Source organism: Amphibalanus amphitrite, unplaced genomic scaffold (genome assembly GCF_019059575.1).
Source record: "Amphibalanus amphitrite isolate SeventyFive unplaced genomic scaffold, NRLGWU_Aamphi_draft 000093F_arrow, whole genome shotgun sequence".
Classification (NCBI taxonomy): domain Eukaryota; kingdom Metazoa; phylum Arthropoda; class Thecostraca; order Balanomorpha; family Balanidae; genus Amphibalanus; species Amphibalanus amphitrite.
The window spans coordinates 765567-780678 of NW_024881589.1; the positions used below are offsets into that span (position 1 = coordinate 765567).

A 15112-nucleotide genomic window follows, 5' to 3' on the forward strand; every position below is an offset into this window, starting at 1 on the left:
CCTCAGAATCTCGGAACGTGTCTTTGCACGAGGTCAAAGTTGGAATTTTGCTGTGTCCCATGTTAAGTCAATGGACGGCGATGTCGAGACTTTGCAGAGACATTTTCAATCGATCTTTGTACAAAAATTTAGAGATAGATTTCGCCCAAACTCTTATATCTTGTAGAGGAAAGAGCATAGTACTTGCTGGTATGCTTCGTTAAGGTGGCAAAACTCATTTTTTCTTTTAAAGTTAATTTGAAATTTAAAATTTTTTTAACATGGAAAGGCAATGGGAGCGTCTTTATTCCTCTATAACTTTTATCTTTAGTAAGATATATAGGTGAAAAGTTAATATAATATACAACTTTTGATGCTCTTTCCACTGATGCATAGGACGTCACTGCACGATGTGCCGTTTTTAAGAAAATCTGTAAAAAATCAGGGCTCGACTGTGACTTGAACCCAACCACATTAGAGTAACCGCAGGTTGTTTCTTCATTGACAAACACTACCTCTACGAAAAGGACACTTAATTAACTCATCAACAACGATAACATCATACTAAAAGCACTAACAAAGCTGCAGTCCTAAAAAAAACATTTCAACCGAGATCATAACCGCAGGTTGTTTGAAAAGACAAACACTATTCGTTAGAATTGTGTTTTTCTATTGAAAAACAACCGGAGTAACCGCAGGTTGTTTGAAAAGACAAACACTACGTTAGAATTGTGTTTTTCTATTGAAAAACAACCGGAGCGGTCGTTCTCCGGGCTATGTTTTGCAAGTCTGGCAGCGAATTGGGGCAACTTGGTAGGGGCCTAGACGAAATGTACAATCTTCGTAAAAAGTTCAGTGTATGGGCTCCCGGAGGCGATCTACCTTATGGCACCGGTCGCTACTCGCTTAAAACCTCGTGGCACGTGGCACGTGCGATTCCATTTTCCCCGTGTTAAGTCAATGGGGTTTTGGACACATTTTGCGCGATCGCCAATGGCGGGAAAACTAGCCAAGGAAGAGGTGGTTTTCTTCCCAGCATTTTATGGCAAACACGTTCAGGTACACGCTAGTGTGCGCTGTATACCCCTCAGAATCTCGGAACGTGTCTTTGCACGAGGTCAAAGTTGGAATTTTGCTGTGTCCCATGTTAAGTCAATGGACGGCGATGTCGAGACTTTGCAGAGACATTTTCATTCGATCTTTGTACAAAATTTTAGAGATAGATTTCGCCCAAACTCTTATATCTTGTAGAGGAAAGAGCATAGTACATGCCGTTATGCTTCGTTAAGCTGGCAGAACTCATTTTTTCTTATAAAGTTAATTTGAAATTTAAAATTTTTAACATGGAAAGTCAATGGGAGCGTCTTTGTTGCTTAATAACTTTTTACGTTGCAGATATATCAAAGTGAAAAGTTAATAAAATATACAACTTTCGATGCTCTTTCCAACAATGTATAGAACGTCACTGCACGATGTGCCGTTTTTAAGAAAAGCTGTAAAAAATCAGGGCTCGACTGTGACTTGAACCCAACCACATTAGAGGATACGAACAGGTGACGGCGATACCTCCCGTGTGCGGATGCGACACTGATTATTTGCTAAATATTAGCAGTAGGCCGCCTGTGGGATGCCTTTACAAACCTTATATCTCTGCAACCACTGGACCGATTCACTCGCGGTCTTTTGTGTGGGATAGCTTCTTCCTTTCTTACACGTAGTGTGCTGTTCTTGATGCGTATGGGTGACCCCTAATGCACGTGCCACGTGCAAAACGAAGAGGTGTCAGTTAGGTAACAAGTCTAATAACTCTGTAGTTAGTTTGCCGATTGCGCTGATACTTGGCATGGTTGTAGGCACCTGCCGCGCAGTGCATTTCCATGCGTCACGGTTGGGGTGCCGCTGCACGTGCACACGTGCAGGGTGACGCTTCCAGATCTCGAGAACGGCTGGGCCGATTGTGATCAAAGTTGGCACACCGTTAGGGATCGGCGAGTAGGGTGCCGTGCACAAGTCAGATGGGACCCAGTTTGCACGTGCGCACGTGCAGGCTGACGCTTCCAGATCTCGAAAACGGCCGGGTCGATTGCACTCAAATTTGGCATACCACTAGAGACTGGTTAGTAGGGTGCCGTTCACAAGTCAGTTAGTATGTATTTTCATGTGCCACGGTTGGGGTGCAGCTCCACGAGCGCACGTGTAGGGGTCGCTTCCAGATCTTGAAATTGACGGGGCCGATTGAGCTCCAATTTGGTACACCGCTAGAAACCGGCGAATAGAGTGCCGTGCACAAGTCAATTGGGGCCTAGGCTGGACGTGCGCACGTGCAGGGTGTCGCTTCCAGATCTCGAAAACGGCCGGGTCGATTGCACTCAAATTTGGCACACCGCTATAGACCGACGAATAGGGTGCCGTGCACGTCAGTCCGTAGCACACCGACTCCGGTCTGCACGTGCAAGGCTCATCCTCTCGTTTGGTGGCGGGCGTTTTTGCTGCGTTTACAAAGGTGCTTGCTCAAACAACCTGCGGTCCCGCGATGCGGAGCCCGGCATCGCAGATGCCGGTATAACCGCAGGTTGTTTGAAAAGACAAACACTATTCGTTAGAATTGTGTTTTTCTATTGAAAAACAACCGGAGCGGTCGTTCTCCGGGCTATGTTTTGCAAGTCTGGCAGCGAATTGGGGCAACTTGGTAGGGGCCTAGACGAAATGTACAATCTTCGTAAAAAGTTCAGTGTATGGGCTCCCGGAGGCGATCTACCTTATGGCACCGGTCGCTACTCGCTTAAAACCTCGTGGCACGTGGCACGTGCGATTCCATTTTCCCCGTGTTAAGTCAATGGGGTTTTGGACACATTTTGCGCGATCGCCAATGGCGGGAAAACTAGCCAAGGAAGAGGTGGTTTTCTTCCCAGCATTTTATGGCAAACACGTTCAGGTACACGCTAGTGTGCGCTGTATACCCCTCAGAATCTCGGAACGTGTCTTTGCACGAGGTCAAAGTTGGAATTTTGCTGTGTCCCATGTTAAGTCAATGGACGGCGATGTCGAGACTTTGCAGAGACATTTTCATTCGATCTTTGTACAAAATTTTAGAGATAGATTTCGCCCAAACTCTTATATCTTGTAGAGGAAAGAGCATAGTACATGCCGTTATGCTTCGTTAAGCTGGCAGAACTCATTTTTTCTTATAAAGTTAATTTGAAATTTAAAATTTTTAACATGGAAAGTCAATGGGAGCGTCTTTGTTGCTTAATAACTTTTTACGTTGCAGATATATCAAAGTGAAAAGTTAATAAAATATACAACTTTCGATGCTCTTTCCAACAATGTATAGAACGTCACTGCACGATGTGCCGTTTTTAAGAAAAGCTGTAAAAAATCAGGGCTCGACTGTGACTTGAACCCAACCACATTAGAGGATACGAACAGGTGACGGCGATACCTCCCGTGTGCGGATGCGACACTGATTATTTGCTAAATATTAGCAGTAGGCCGCCTGTGGGATGCCTTTACAAACCTTATATCTCTGCAACCACTGGACCGATTCACTCGCGGTCTTTTGTGTGGGATAGCTTCTTCCTTTCTTACACGTAGTGTGCTGTTCTTGATGCGTATGGGTGACCCCTAATGCACGTGCCACGTGCAAAACGAAGAGGTGTCAGTTAGGTAACAAGTCTAATAACTCTGTAGTTAGTTTGCCGATTGCGCTGATACTTGGCATGGTTGTAGGCACCTGCCGCGCAGTGCATTTCCATGCGTCACGGTTGGGGTGCCGCTGCACGTGCACACGTGCAGGGTGACGCTTCCAGATCTCGAGAACGGCTGGGCCGATTGTGATCAAAGTTGGCACACCGTTAGGGATCGGCGAGTAGGGTGCCGTGCACAAGTCAGATGGGACCCAGTTTGCACGTGCGCACGTGCAGGCTGACGCTTCCAGATCTCGAAAACGGCCGGGTCGATTGCACTCAAATTTGGCATACCACTAGAGACTGGTTAGTAGGGTGCCGTTCACAAGTCAGTTAGTATGTATTTTCATGTGCCACGGTTGGGGTGCAGCTCCACGAGCGCACGTGTAGGGGTCGCTTCCAGATCTTGAAATTGACGGGGCCGATTGAGCTCCAATTTGGTACACCGCTAGAAACCGGCGAATAGAGTGCCGTGCACAAGTCAATTGGGGCCTAGGCTGGACGTGCGCACGTGCAGGGTGTCGCTTCCAGATCTCGAAAACGGCCGGGTCGATTGCACTCAAATTTGGCACACCGCTATAGACCGACGAATAGGGTGCCGTGCACGTCAGTCCGTAGCACACCGACTCCGGTCTGCACGTGCAAGGCTCATCCTCTCGTTTGGTGGCGGGCGTTTTTGCTGCGTTTACAAAGGTGCTTGCTCAAACAACCTGCGGTCCCGCGATGCGGAGCCCGGCATCGCAGATGCCGGTAACCGCAGGTTGTTTCATTAGACAAACACTATTCGTTAGAATTGTGTTTTTCTATTGAAAAACAACCGGAGCGGTCAGAATTGTGTTTTTCTATTGAAAAACAACCGGAGCGGTCGTTCTCCGGGCTATGTTTTGCAAGTCTGGCCGCGAATTGGGGCAACTTGGGTGGGGCCTAGACGAAATGTACAATCTTCGTAAAAAGTTCAGTGTATGGGCTCCCGGAGGCGATCTACCTTATGGCACCGGTCGCTACTCGCTTAAAACCTCGTGGCACGTGGCACGTGCGATTCCATTTTCCCCATGTTAAGTCAATGGGGTTTTGGACACTTTTTGCGCGATCGCGAATGGCGGGAAAACGAGCCAAGAAGGAGGTGGTTTTCTTCCCAGCATTTTATGGCAAACACGTTCAGGTACACGCTCGTGTGCGCCGTATACCCGCCAGAATCTCGTAACACCTCTATGCACAAAGTCAAAGTTGGAATTTTGCTGTGTCCCATGTTAAGTCAATGGACGGCGATGTCGAGACTTTGCAGAGACATTTTCATTCGATCTTTGTACAAAATTTTAGAGATAGATTTCGCCCAAACTCTTATATCTTGTAGAGGAAAGAGCATAGTACGTGCCGTTATGCTTCGTTAGGCTGGGAGAACTCATTTTTTCTTATAAAGTTAATTTGAAATTTAAATATTTTAACATGGAAAGTCAATGGGAGCGTCTTTGTTGCTTAATAACTTTTTACGTTGCAAATGTATCAAAGTGAAAAGTTAATAAAATATACAACTTTCGATGCTCTTTCCAACAATGTATAGAACGTCACTGCACGATGTGCCGTTTTTAAGAAAAGCTGTAAAAAAGCAAAACTCGACTGTGACTTGAACCCAACCACATTAGAGTATACGAACAGGTGACGGTGATACCTCCCGTGTGCGGATGCGACACTGATTATTGCTAAATATGAGCAGTCGGCCGCCGTGGGGGCGCCTTTACAAACCTTATATCTCTGCAACCACAGGACCGATTCACTCGCGGTCTTTTGTGTGGGATAGTTTCTTTCTTTCCCAAACGTAGTGTGCTACTCTCGATGCGTATGGGTGACCCCTAATACACGTGCCACGTGCAAAACGAAGAGGTGTCAGATCGGTAGCAAGTGTAATAACTCTGTAGTTATTTTGCCGATTGCGCTGATCCTTGGCATGGATGTAGGCACCCGCCCCCCAATGCCTTTCCATGTGTCACGGTTGGGGTGCCGCTGCACGTGCGCACGGGCAGGGTGACGCTTCCAGATCTCGAGAACGGCTGGGCCGATTGTGATCAAAGTTGGCACACCGTTAGGGCTCGGCGAGTAGGGTGCCGTGCACAAGTCAGATGGGACCCAGTTTGCACGTGCGCACGTGCAGGCTGACGCTTCCATATCTCAAGAACGGCTGGACCGACTGTGCTCAAATTTGGCATACCACTAGAGACTGGTTAGTAGGGTGCCGTGCACAAGTCAGTAAGTATGTATTTTCATGTGCCGTGGTTGGGGTGCAGCTGCACGTGTTAGAATTGTGTTTTTCTATTGAAAAACAACCGGAGCGGTCGTTCTCCGGGCTATGTTTTGCAAGTCTGGCCGCGAATCGAGACATCTTGAGCGGGGCCTAGACGAAATGTACAATCTTCGTAAAAAGTTCAGTGTATGGGCTCCCGGAGGCGATCTACCTGATGGCACCGGTCGCTACTCGCTAAAAAGTCTTTTGCGCGTGGCACGTGCGATTCCATTTTCCCCATGTTAAGTAAACGGGGTTTTGGACACTTTTTGCGCGATCGCCAATGGCGGGAAAACGAGCCAAGGAAGAGGTGGTTTTCTTCCCAGCATTTTATGGCAAACACGTTTGGGTACACGCCAGTGTGCGCTGTATACCCCTCAGAATCTCGGAACGTGTCTTTGCACGAGGTCAAAGTTGGAATTTTGCTGTGTCCCATGTTAAGTCAATGGACGGCGATGTCGAGACTTTGCAGAGACATTTTCATTCGATCTTTGTACAAAATTTTAGAGATAGATTTCGCCCAAACTCTTATATCTTGTAGAGGAAAAAGCATAGTACATGCCGTTATGCTTCCTTAAGCTGGCAAAACTCATTTTTTCTTATAAAGTTCATTTGAAAATTAAAATTTTTAACATGGAAAGTCAATGGGAGCGTCTTTATTTCTCTATAACTTTTATCTTTAGTAAGATATGTAGGTGAAAAGTTAATATAATATACAACTTTCGATGCTCTTTCCAACGATGTATAGTACGTCACTGCACGGTGTGCCGTTTTCAAGAAAAGTTGTAAAAAAGCAGGGCTCGACTGTGACTTGAACCCAACCACATTAGAGTATACGAACAGGTGAAGGGGATACCTCCCATGTGCGGACGCGACACTGATTATTGCTAATTATTGGTAGACGGCCGCCGTGGGGCGCCCTTGCAAAGCTTATATCTCCACAACTGCTTGACCGATTCACTCGCCGTCTTTTGTGTGGGATAGCCTCTTCCATTCTTACACGTAGTGTGCTATTCTCGATGCGTATGGGTGACCCCTAATGCACGTGCCACGTGCAAAACGAAGAGGTGTCAGTTCGGTAACAAGTCTAATAACTCTGTAGTTAGTTTGCCGATTGCGCTGATACTTGGCATGGATGTAGGCAGCCGCCGGGCAGCGCATTTCCATGTGTCACGTTTGGGGTGCAGCTGCACGTGCGCACGGGCAGGGTGACGCTTCCAGATCTCGAGAACGGCCGGGCCGATTGTGATCAAAGTTGGCACACCGCTAGGGATCGGCGAGTAGGGTGCCGTGCACAAGTCAGATGGGACCCAGTTTGCACGTGCGCACGTGCAGGCTGACGCTTCCATATCTCGAGAACGGCCGGGCCGACTATGCTCAAATTTGGCATACCGCTAGAGACTGGTTAGTAGAGTACCGTGCACAAGTCAGTTAGTATGTATTTCCATGTGCCACGGTTGGGATGCAGCTGCACGTGCGCACGGACAGGGGTGACGCTTCCAGATCTCGAGAATGGCTGGGCCGATTGTGCTCAGATTTGGCACACCGCTAGAGACCGGCGAATGGAGTGCCGTGCACAAGTCAATTGGGACCCAGGTTGCACGTGCGCACGTGCAGGGTGTCGCTTCCAGATCTCGAAAACGGCCGGGTCGATTGCACTCAAATTTAGCGCACCGCTAGAGACCAGCTAGTAGAGTGCAGTGCACGTCAGTTGGTAGCACACCCGCTCCGGTCTGCACGTGCAAGGCTCATCCTCTCGTTTGGCGGCGGGCGTTTTTGCGGCGTTACAGAGGTGCTTGCTCAAACAACCTGCGGTCCCGCGATGCGGAGCCCAGCATCGCAGATGCTGGTAACCGCAGGTTGTTTGAAAAGACAAACACTATTCGTTAGAATTGTGTTTTTCTATTGAAAAACAACCGGAGCGGTCGTTGTACGGGCTATGTTTTGCAAGTCTGGCCGCGAATTGGGGCAACTTGGGTGGGGCCTAGACGAAATGTACAATCTTCGTAAAAAGTTCAGTGTATGGGCTCCCGGAGGCGATCTACCTTATGGCACCGGTCGCTTCTCGCTTAAAACCTCGTGGCACGTGGCACGTGCGATTCCATTTTCCCCATGTTAAGTCAATGGGGTTTTGGACACTTTTTGCGCGATCGGGAATGGCGGAAAAACGAGCCAAGAAGGAGGTGGTTTTCTTCCCAGCATTTTATGGCAAACACGTTTGGGTACACGCCAGTGTGCGCTGTATACCCCTCAGAATCTCCGAACGTGTCTTTGCACGAGGTCAAAGTTGGAATTTTGCTGTGTCCCATGTTAAGTCAATGGACGGCGATGTCGAGACTTTGCAGAGACATTTTCATTCGATCTTTGTACAAAATTTTAGAGATAGATTTCGCCCAAACTCTTATATCTTGTAGAGGAAAGAGCATAGTACTTGCTGGTATGCTTCGTTAAGGTGGCAAAACTCATTTTTTCTTTTAAAGTTAATTTGAAATTTAAAATTTTTAACATGGAAAGTCAATGGGAGCGTCTTTATTCCTCTATAACTTTTATCTTTAGTAAGATATATAGGTGAAAAGTTAATATAATATACAACTTTTGATGCTCTTTCGCCTTTACAAACCTTATATCTCTGCAACCACTGGACCGATTCACTCGCGGTCTTTTGTGTGGGATAGCTTCTTCCTTTCTTACACGTGGTGTGCTATTGTAGATGCGTATGGGTGACCACTATTGCACGTGCCACGTGCAAAACGAAGAGGTGTCCGTTCGGTAACAAGTCTAATAACTCTGTAGTTAGTTTGCCGATTGCACTAAAACTTGGCATGGATGTTGGCACGCACCCGGCAATGCATTTCCATGTGTCACGGTTCGGGTGCTATTGCACGTGCACACGTGCAGGGTGACGCTTCCAGATCTCGAGAACGGCTGGGCCGATTGTGCTCAAAGTTGGCACACCGTTAGGGATCGGCGAGTAGGGTGCCGTGCACAAGTCAGGTGGGACCCATTTTGCACGTGCGCACGTGCATGGTGACGCTTCCAGATCTCGAGAACGGCCGGGCCGATTATGCTTAGATTTGGCACACCGCTAGAGACCGCTTAGTAGGGTGCGTTGCGCAGGTCAGCTGGACCCCAGTTTGCACGTGCGCACGTGCAGGTTGACGCTTTCAGATCTCAGGAACGACTGAGCCGGTTGCACTGAAGTTCGGCACATTTCTAGAGCCCGATCAGTAAGGCACCGTGCACAAGTCAGTTAGTATGTATTTTTATGTGTCACGGTAGGGTTGCAACTGCACGTGCGCACGTGTAGGGGTCGCTTCCAGATCTTGAAAACGGCTGGGCCGGTTGAGCTCAAATTTGGCACACCGCTAGAGACCGGTTAGTAGAGTGCAGTGCACGTCAGATCGTAGCACACCCACTCCGGTCTGCACGTGCAATGCTCGTTCTCTCGTTTGGCGGCGGGCGTTTTTGCTGCGTATCTGAGACCCTACAGCAGGGTCGGCAAATGGTGGGACATGCCCCCTTTGGGGGTAATGGAGCCCTTTCGAAGGGGGTAATGGGGGCCTCTGAAAAAACCAGATCTTCTTAGAATAAACGTCTCTCTTTATGGCATAGACATCACGACATTTGCGCCCCAGGGTTCAAGCCTAACCAGGCCTAATCAGACGTGCCAAAACAGGCCTAGGAGAGACCCCTAAAAGCTAAGCTTGTGGTTTCTTTCTCTATCTTTGCTCCCGTTTAGAAAAGGCTGCCTGAGATCAATCAAGCAAGGTTAGGTATGTGTTGTACCTACAGCTGCTGGATGATGCTCCACTCCTCAGAAGCTATCAGTTGACAGAGGGCTAGGTTGTGCCGTTTATCATACAACTAAGCTTGTTGATTGGTTGTGTTGACTTGGTTGTGTAAGCAATGGGGTCTGGTAGGTGGGGGTAATAGCCCTGTCTGGTGCCCAAAAAGGGGGCGCGACCCCGGAGGACCTGCCGACCACTGCCCTACAGCATCGACAGCAGCAAGACAATATCGCCCACCATCACATCCATCGAGGATTAAGAAAATCCCTTGAAAGTCCGTCACACCAGGTCACAGCTAGGTTATGCGAGGTGGGGTTAGGATTACCTTCTACCGGCGGAGCCAGCTGGGCGGCCGGCGGCGGACGCTGCGGCGGGGGCGGGGGCGGGGGCGGCTGCTCGGCGGCAGCCGCCCTAGCGGCGATCGCCCGCAGCTCTTCATCGCTGGAGGATTGCTCGTCCAAACCGCAGTCGGCCATTAGTTCGCCCGCCGGCCACTGGCGGCGCCACTTTACGGGGTCGGTGCGAGCGGTCCCAGTCCGGAGCTGTGTCAGCTCTGCTCACCCGGGCCGTGGTCAGAGGACACCGACAGATACCGGCAGGTCACGGAGGAGGCACAGCGGCGCAGAGTTAGCCGGCAGACACTCACGTCACCAGACGGGTGGAAATACCCGATGGCTAGCAGTCCTATCAAAGGTCAGGGTCAGCGAAGAGCCATATTGGAAATAACCGACTAATAACCGAGGTGCTGAAAGACAAAGAAAAGAGAAGACGGGAATCCTAGAGATAAATGCTGAACAAATAATGGGAACCTAATGTCTCAAACCCAAACATCAGAAACTAGCGACAAGAAAGGAGATCATTCGAGGAATCGAGAAGTTCTGACGGGCCTCGGCGACGTAAAGGTGAACCGAATAAGCAAAACCAAATCCGGAAGCAAAAGAAGGTAACTACCAGAAGCTGACACGAGGCTCATGAGTCAAGCAAGTCTCACAAACTCAATGTTTTTACAACAAAACAAGAATCAATCAAAGACCTTGTAAGCCAAAGGATAGTCTCAGCATAACTGCCCATCAGCCTTCAAACGAGCACAACCGAAGATGACCGCAACGCTGACGCCACAACGCGCACCTCTCGTTCTGATCTCACCAATAAGATCACGATCACCGCTAACCTCAGTTCACTGCCGGTCACCGACAACACCTCAGGTCGCAGTCACCACCTCAGGTCCCCGCCGATTACCTCAGGTCACCACAGGTCACCCCGGGGAGCGCCGTCGCCGTCCCGGCGGACCGATTCACTGCGGCGCCCCGGTCGGAACTGGCGGCCGGCCCGGGGCCACTGCAGTCGCCCGGCGCTCCCAGACAGGCCGGGTCACACAGTGTGGGCGCCGGGCCGGCGCCACCGGCCCCTCCCCGGTCTGGGGCGCCCCGCTGCCCCCCACGGGCGGCAGAGACACAGCGGGCCTCCCGCGGCACCGACAAGCAGCAGGCAGTATCACCGGACCTGGGGCACTACCGCATCCTCACGGCTCACAGGGCCAGACACGGGCTCGTCACCAGATCTGTCTCCAAGTGTCGCTGATGGAGGGGCAGCGGCCAAGGTCAGTCGAGACGACGCGCCGGGGGCCGGGGGCCGCCGACGGCCGGCGCCAGTCCCGACTCGGCCGGATGGATCACTGCCCCCCCCCCCCCCGGGAGGGGGAGGCACACTGAGCTGTCCCCGCCGGCCCGAGACGTCCCACCGGTCGGCAACGGGTCCATTTCACCGCTCTGATCGACCACACACAGTCGCCGATGACAACCACTTATAGCCGGTGATTTTAATCTGGGCACGATATGGTCGCTGGTGACTTGAGATGTCAGAAAACAATCCAAATGAATGGCGGATAATGCTGGTGGGGACAAAATGTGTCGTGCAAAGACGTCCGTGGCGGTACTTTCAAAGGAACCTAACAGCAGTATTTTGTCCGGGAGTCTCGGAGTATGGAACAATCACGTGCACAAACTACCTGATTGTTTCATACTGTTCCATATGTGCTCCACTATCCCTTGCTCGTATTGATGTTTTGCTAGCCGCTCGCTACCCTATAGAAGGGAGGGGGCGTTAAATCTCCTTGCCGTTCAGCCCCTGATCAAGCAAGAGCTTCGCGAAAAAAACGAGCGTTTTGCGCGTAGCAACAGGAAGTCCATGATACCTAATTTTAAGGTCCTAGGCCATTGGTTGACCTTCCAAGCCAAGGCAATGAGTAATGACCCAAAACTCGGGAAAATCGAGACCTGTTAGAACTTCTTGAAGTGAGGTTGTTTTAGTAAATGAGTGAAGTGCTTTTCCATGTTGGGTTTCAGGGTTGAGTCAAAGCTCAAAATCAGTCACATGTTAATAATTTCCATTCTTTTCAAATTTGCAATGAAAAGTAATCATCACCATATTGAATTGTTGGATGACACTCAGTCATAAAGAGAAACTTCAGTTTATTCCAAAGTGACCATGGTAAAGCTTCCCCTCCAGACCATTACCCTATTGTTATTAGGAGCCAACTGCTCTCACAGTCCACTACATTGAGCCTGGCCCAGCCTCCATGCAGTCCCCAGTGATAGGGTTGAATGGTAATCTTCCTGTATGGTACCTACCTCACTTGGTGTGAGGTGAGAGGTAGGTGTTAAGTGGGTGTAGGTGTTAGGTAGTTATAGGGTTAGGTAAAGGTTTATGTTAGGTTAGGTCATGCTAGGTTGGTATGTTTTGAGTTACAAGGTGCCACAAATATCAGATCCACACCAAATGGCCCATCAAATTGTTGAAGCCATATTGATATGTGATTGGAAAAACAATGAAAACTGACCTGAACCTACCTGACCTCACCTTACACCAACTAAACACCTCAATAACACCTAACACCTACAGGGCAAGAGATCCTTTCCTGGAAAATGAAACCCATAGAGTTTTTATCTGGAAGATTACTGGAACTCACAGAAATACTGGTTAAACTCTACACCCTAGCCTAGCAAAAATATAAAGACTGACAGTTATAACAGATGCAAATTAGTCTCTCCTTTCTTCCAAAAGCACATCTACATGTGGGGGCCATCCCAGCAGCTAACAACTCTTGAAAAGAAATATAGAAATAGTAAGCACTTACTTCCTCACCTCATTTAATTTAAAAACATGGATACATAGCCTGACAATAAAAAGGAACTTTCATTTTGTAACTATGGGGAAGGGTGAGGTGAGCCTTGACTTCATCAGCTGATGTCATGATGAATAAAATTGTCAGGCATATAAAGATGCTGCTGTTTACTGGGGTTCAACACAGGTGTGACATGCTACACTTTGCAGTCTAACATTGACTTCAAAGTTCAAATCTACCTACCTACTAAATGCCTGCCCAAAATGTAGCATGTTCTACATCCGATATCTCAATTCTGATTCGAGGAATCTGGTGCAGAGCCCGTAAGGCCACCCCACACTGGACCTTGCATGCAAGTTGCGAGTTTTTGGGGTTTCTGGTTTCTTCCAAATTAAAGAATACAGTAATAAGGTCGTTCTCCACGGTACATGTTTTGCGCGTTTTTAATGACGTTTTAACGCTTTTTTGATGTTTTGAGAGTTTTTCATGATCCGGCGTTGATCTGTACCATTAAATTACACGGTGCCATCTCCACGGCGGAAGATTTGTCAAAAATCGAAAAACGCGTGGCTTCATAAAATCAAAAAACTGCAAAACTCGTAAAACGCGTCAGGTTGTGTCATGCAAAACTCGTAAAACCTTTAAAAAACGCAAAACTCTCATTTGTAAAACGCGCGATTTTATCCAAACATTTGGATCGAATGAAAGTTTTCCGGTTTTTGACAAGGCTAAGAAGGTAATCCTTCTGCTATTAATACCATTTTACGGTGAAATGGATGCAATGGAAAGTGTGGAAAGCGATGAAACGCAATTTGATTAAGCCAATTATCATGGCAAGTACTCAGACAACCATACCAATAACTTCTGTTGCTATTCCGACGATGTGGATGTCAAATAATTACATAGTGAGTCTATGGATAACAGATATCACGATATCAGATCATTTCAGATAATTGATAAGTAACTGATGTCATAGCGGTGATAGCAATAGGGTAACGTGATGATACCCCTATAACTATCTTTACAGCGAAAATCGAGGGGTTAATAGAAGCCGTGCGCCAGATACCTGCCCTGTGGGACAAGAGGGCCACGGCATACAGCGCACGAAGGGCGGAGAAAGATGTTCTTTCTCTGAAATTGAAATTGTTCTGAAATTGTAATTGTTCTGAAAGACTGACACACTAAAACCGTAGAAAGCGAAAAACTCGCAAAACTCGCAAAAGCGTCTGTTAAAAAGCGAAAAAAGCGCAAAACTCTCGTTTGCTAAAACGCGTAAAAACCGAAAATGTTTACACGTGGAGACAGTACTATACACTATGTTGAATGATCCACAGGCCACACCACCATGAAACAAGCAAGTCTGCATGTTTTTAGCATGCGAGGCAACTTGCATCACACTCCAAAAGTTGATTTTGAGTCAACTTTCAATTTGCCTTGCTGCAAGCCTGCAAGGGCTGGGAGCTTTGGTATGTTTTGTTGAAGTCAAATTTTCGTTCATTATGCTGTTATTGCGATAATATGCAATTTTCTGAGGGTGTACAATAAATGAAATATCAATAAATGAATATTTTCAACAAGACAGAAAACATTAGGTAGGTACAAAAACAGAAATATTGCTAGCACTTACCAATCGTTGTCAATCTTTCAGATGTCAAGTTCAAGCTTGGCTATGTGATGACCCCTCTTGCAATTTGCGACGCCTGCTCACACCCAAAAACGTTCACTTATATTGCCCTTAATTGAAATACATAAAAATTGTGCTGCATATCCATCCACGCCAATCATCATCCAAAATCACACAAATGATTCATTGATTACATTTGTAAACTCAAGGCCGAATGGAAGATGTTTCTATTCTAAATTATTCCCTTCGGTGACTAAATCTTACATCATAAGTTTAGCCTTCAAAGAAGCTTCAAAGAAGCTTTTTTGGATTGCACCATTATCGAGATTTAAAACTGCTTCAAAAACTTTGTAGTTCAGATACGGAAATTCAAGATATTGTTACTTTAATTTTCTTCATAGCTCATAAACTTCCCTCAAAAATCAAAATAATTGTTTTATTTATGACGTCATTCTAGTGCCTTTTTAGCTTCTATTATTGCAGCCTTGACCTAGGTTGTCCTATTGTTCAAGGTTTGTCCTATTGTTAATTTTTGCTTCCCTGCGAAATAATAAATTGCGTCAGAGAAAACTCGCTTGCATGTGAATAAAACGCAACATCTTTTGCCATAGTGTGCTTTTACTTATTATTTAA

At 47.6% G+C, this 15112-nt stretch overlaps 1 protein-coding gene across 7 annotated transcripts in view; it reads right to left on the reverse strand.

Annotated features, from left to right (window-relative positions):
* The window catches only part of LOC122380208 (dystrobrevin beta-like), a 77979-nt gene extending 63106 nt beyond the window's left edge, over positions 1-14873 (reverse strand). For 2 of the 7 annotated variants that reach the window (XM_043363179.1, XM_043363175.1), the window contains exon 1: positions 14483-14669. Coding sequence is in view for 1 of the 7 variants with exons in the window: in XM_043363170.1 (XP_043219105.1) it covers positions 10057-10207 (151 nt within the window). In the remaining 6 variants the exon portion in view is untranslated. Of the gene's footprint in view, positions 1-10056; positions 11110-14482 lie in introns of those variants that run through there. The other 5 variants (XM_043363176.1, XM_043363178.1, XM_043363173.1 and 2 more) reach the window with 5 other exon arrangements.
* Between the last annotated feature and the right edge of the window lie 239 nt (positions 14874-15112).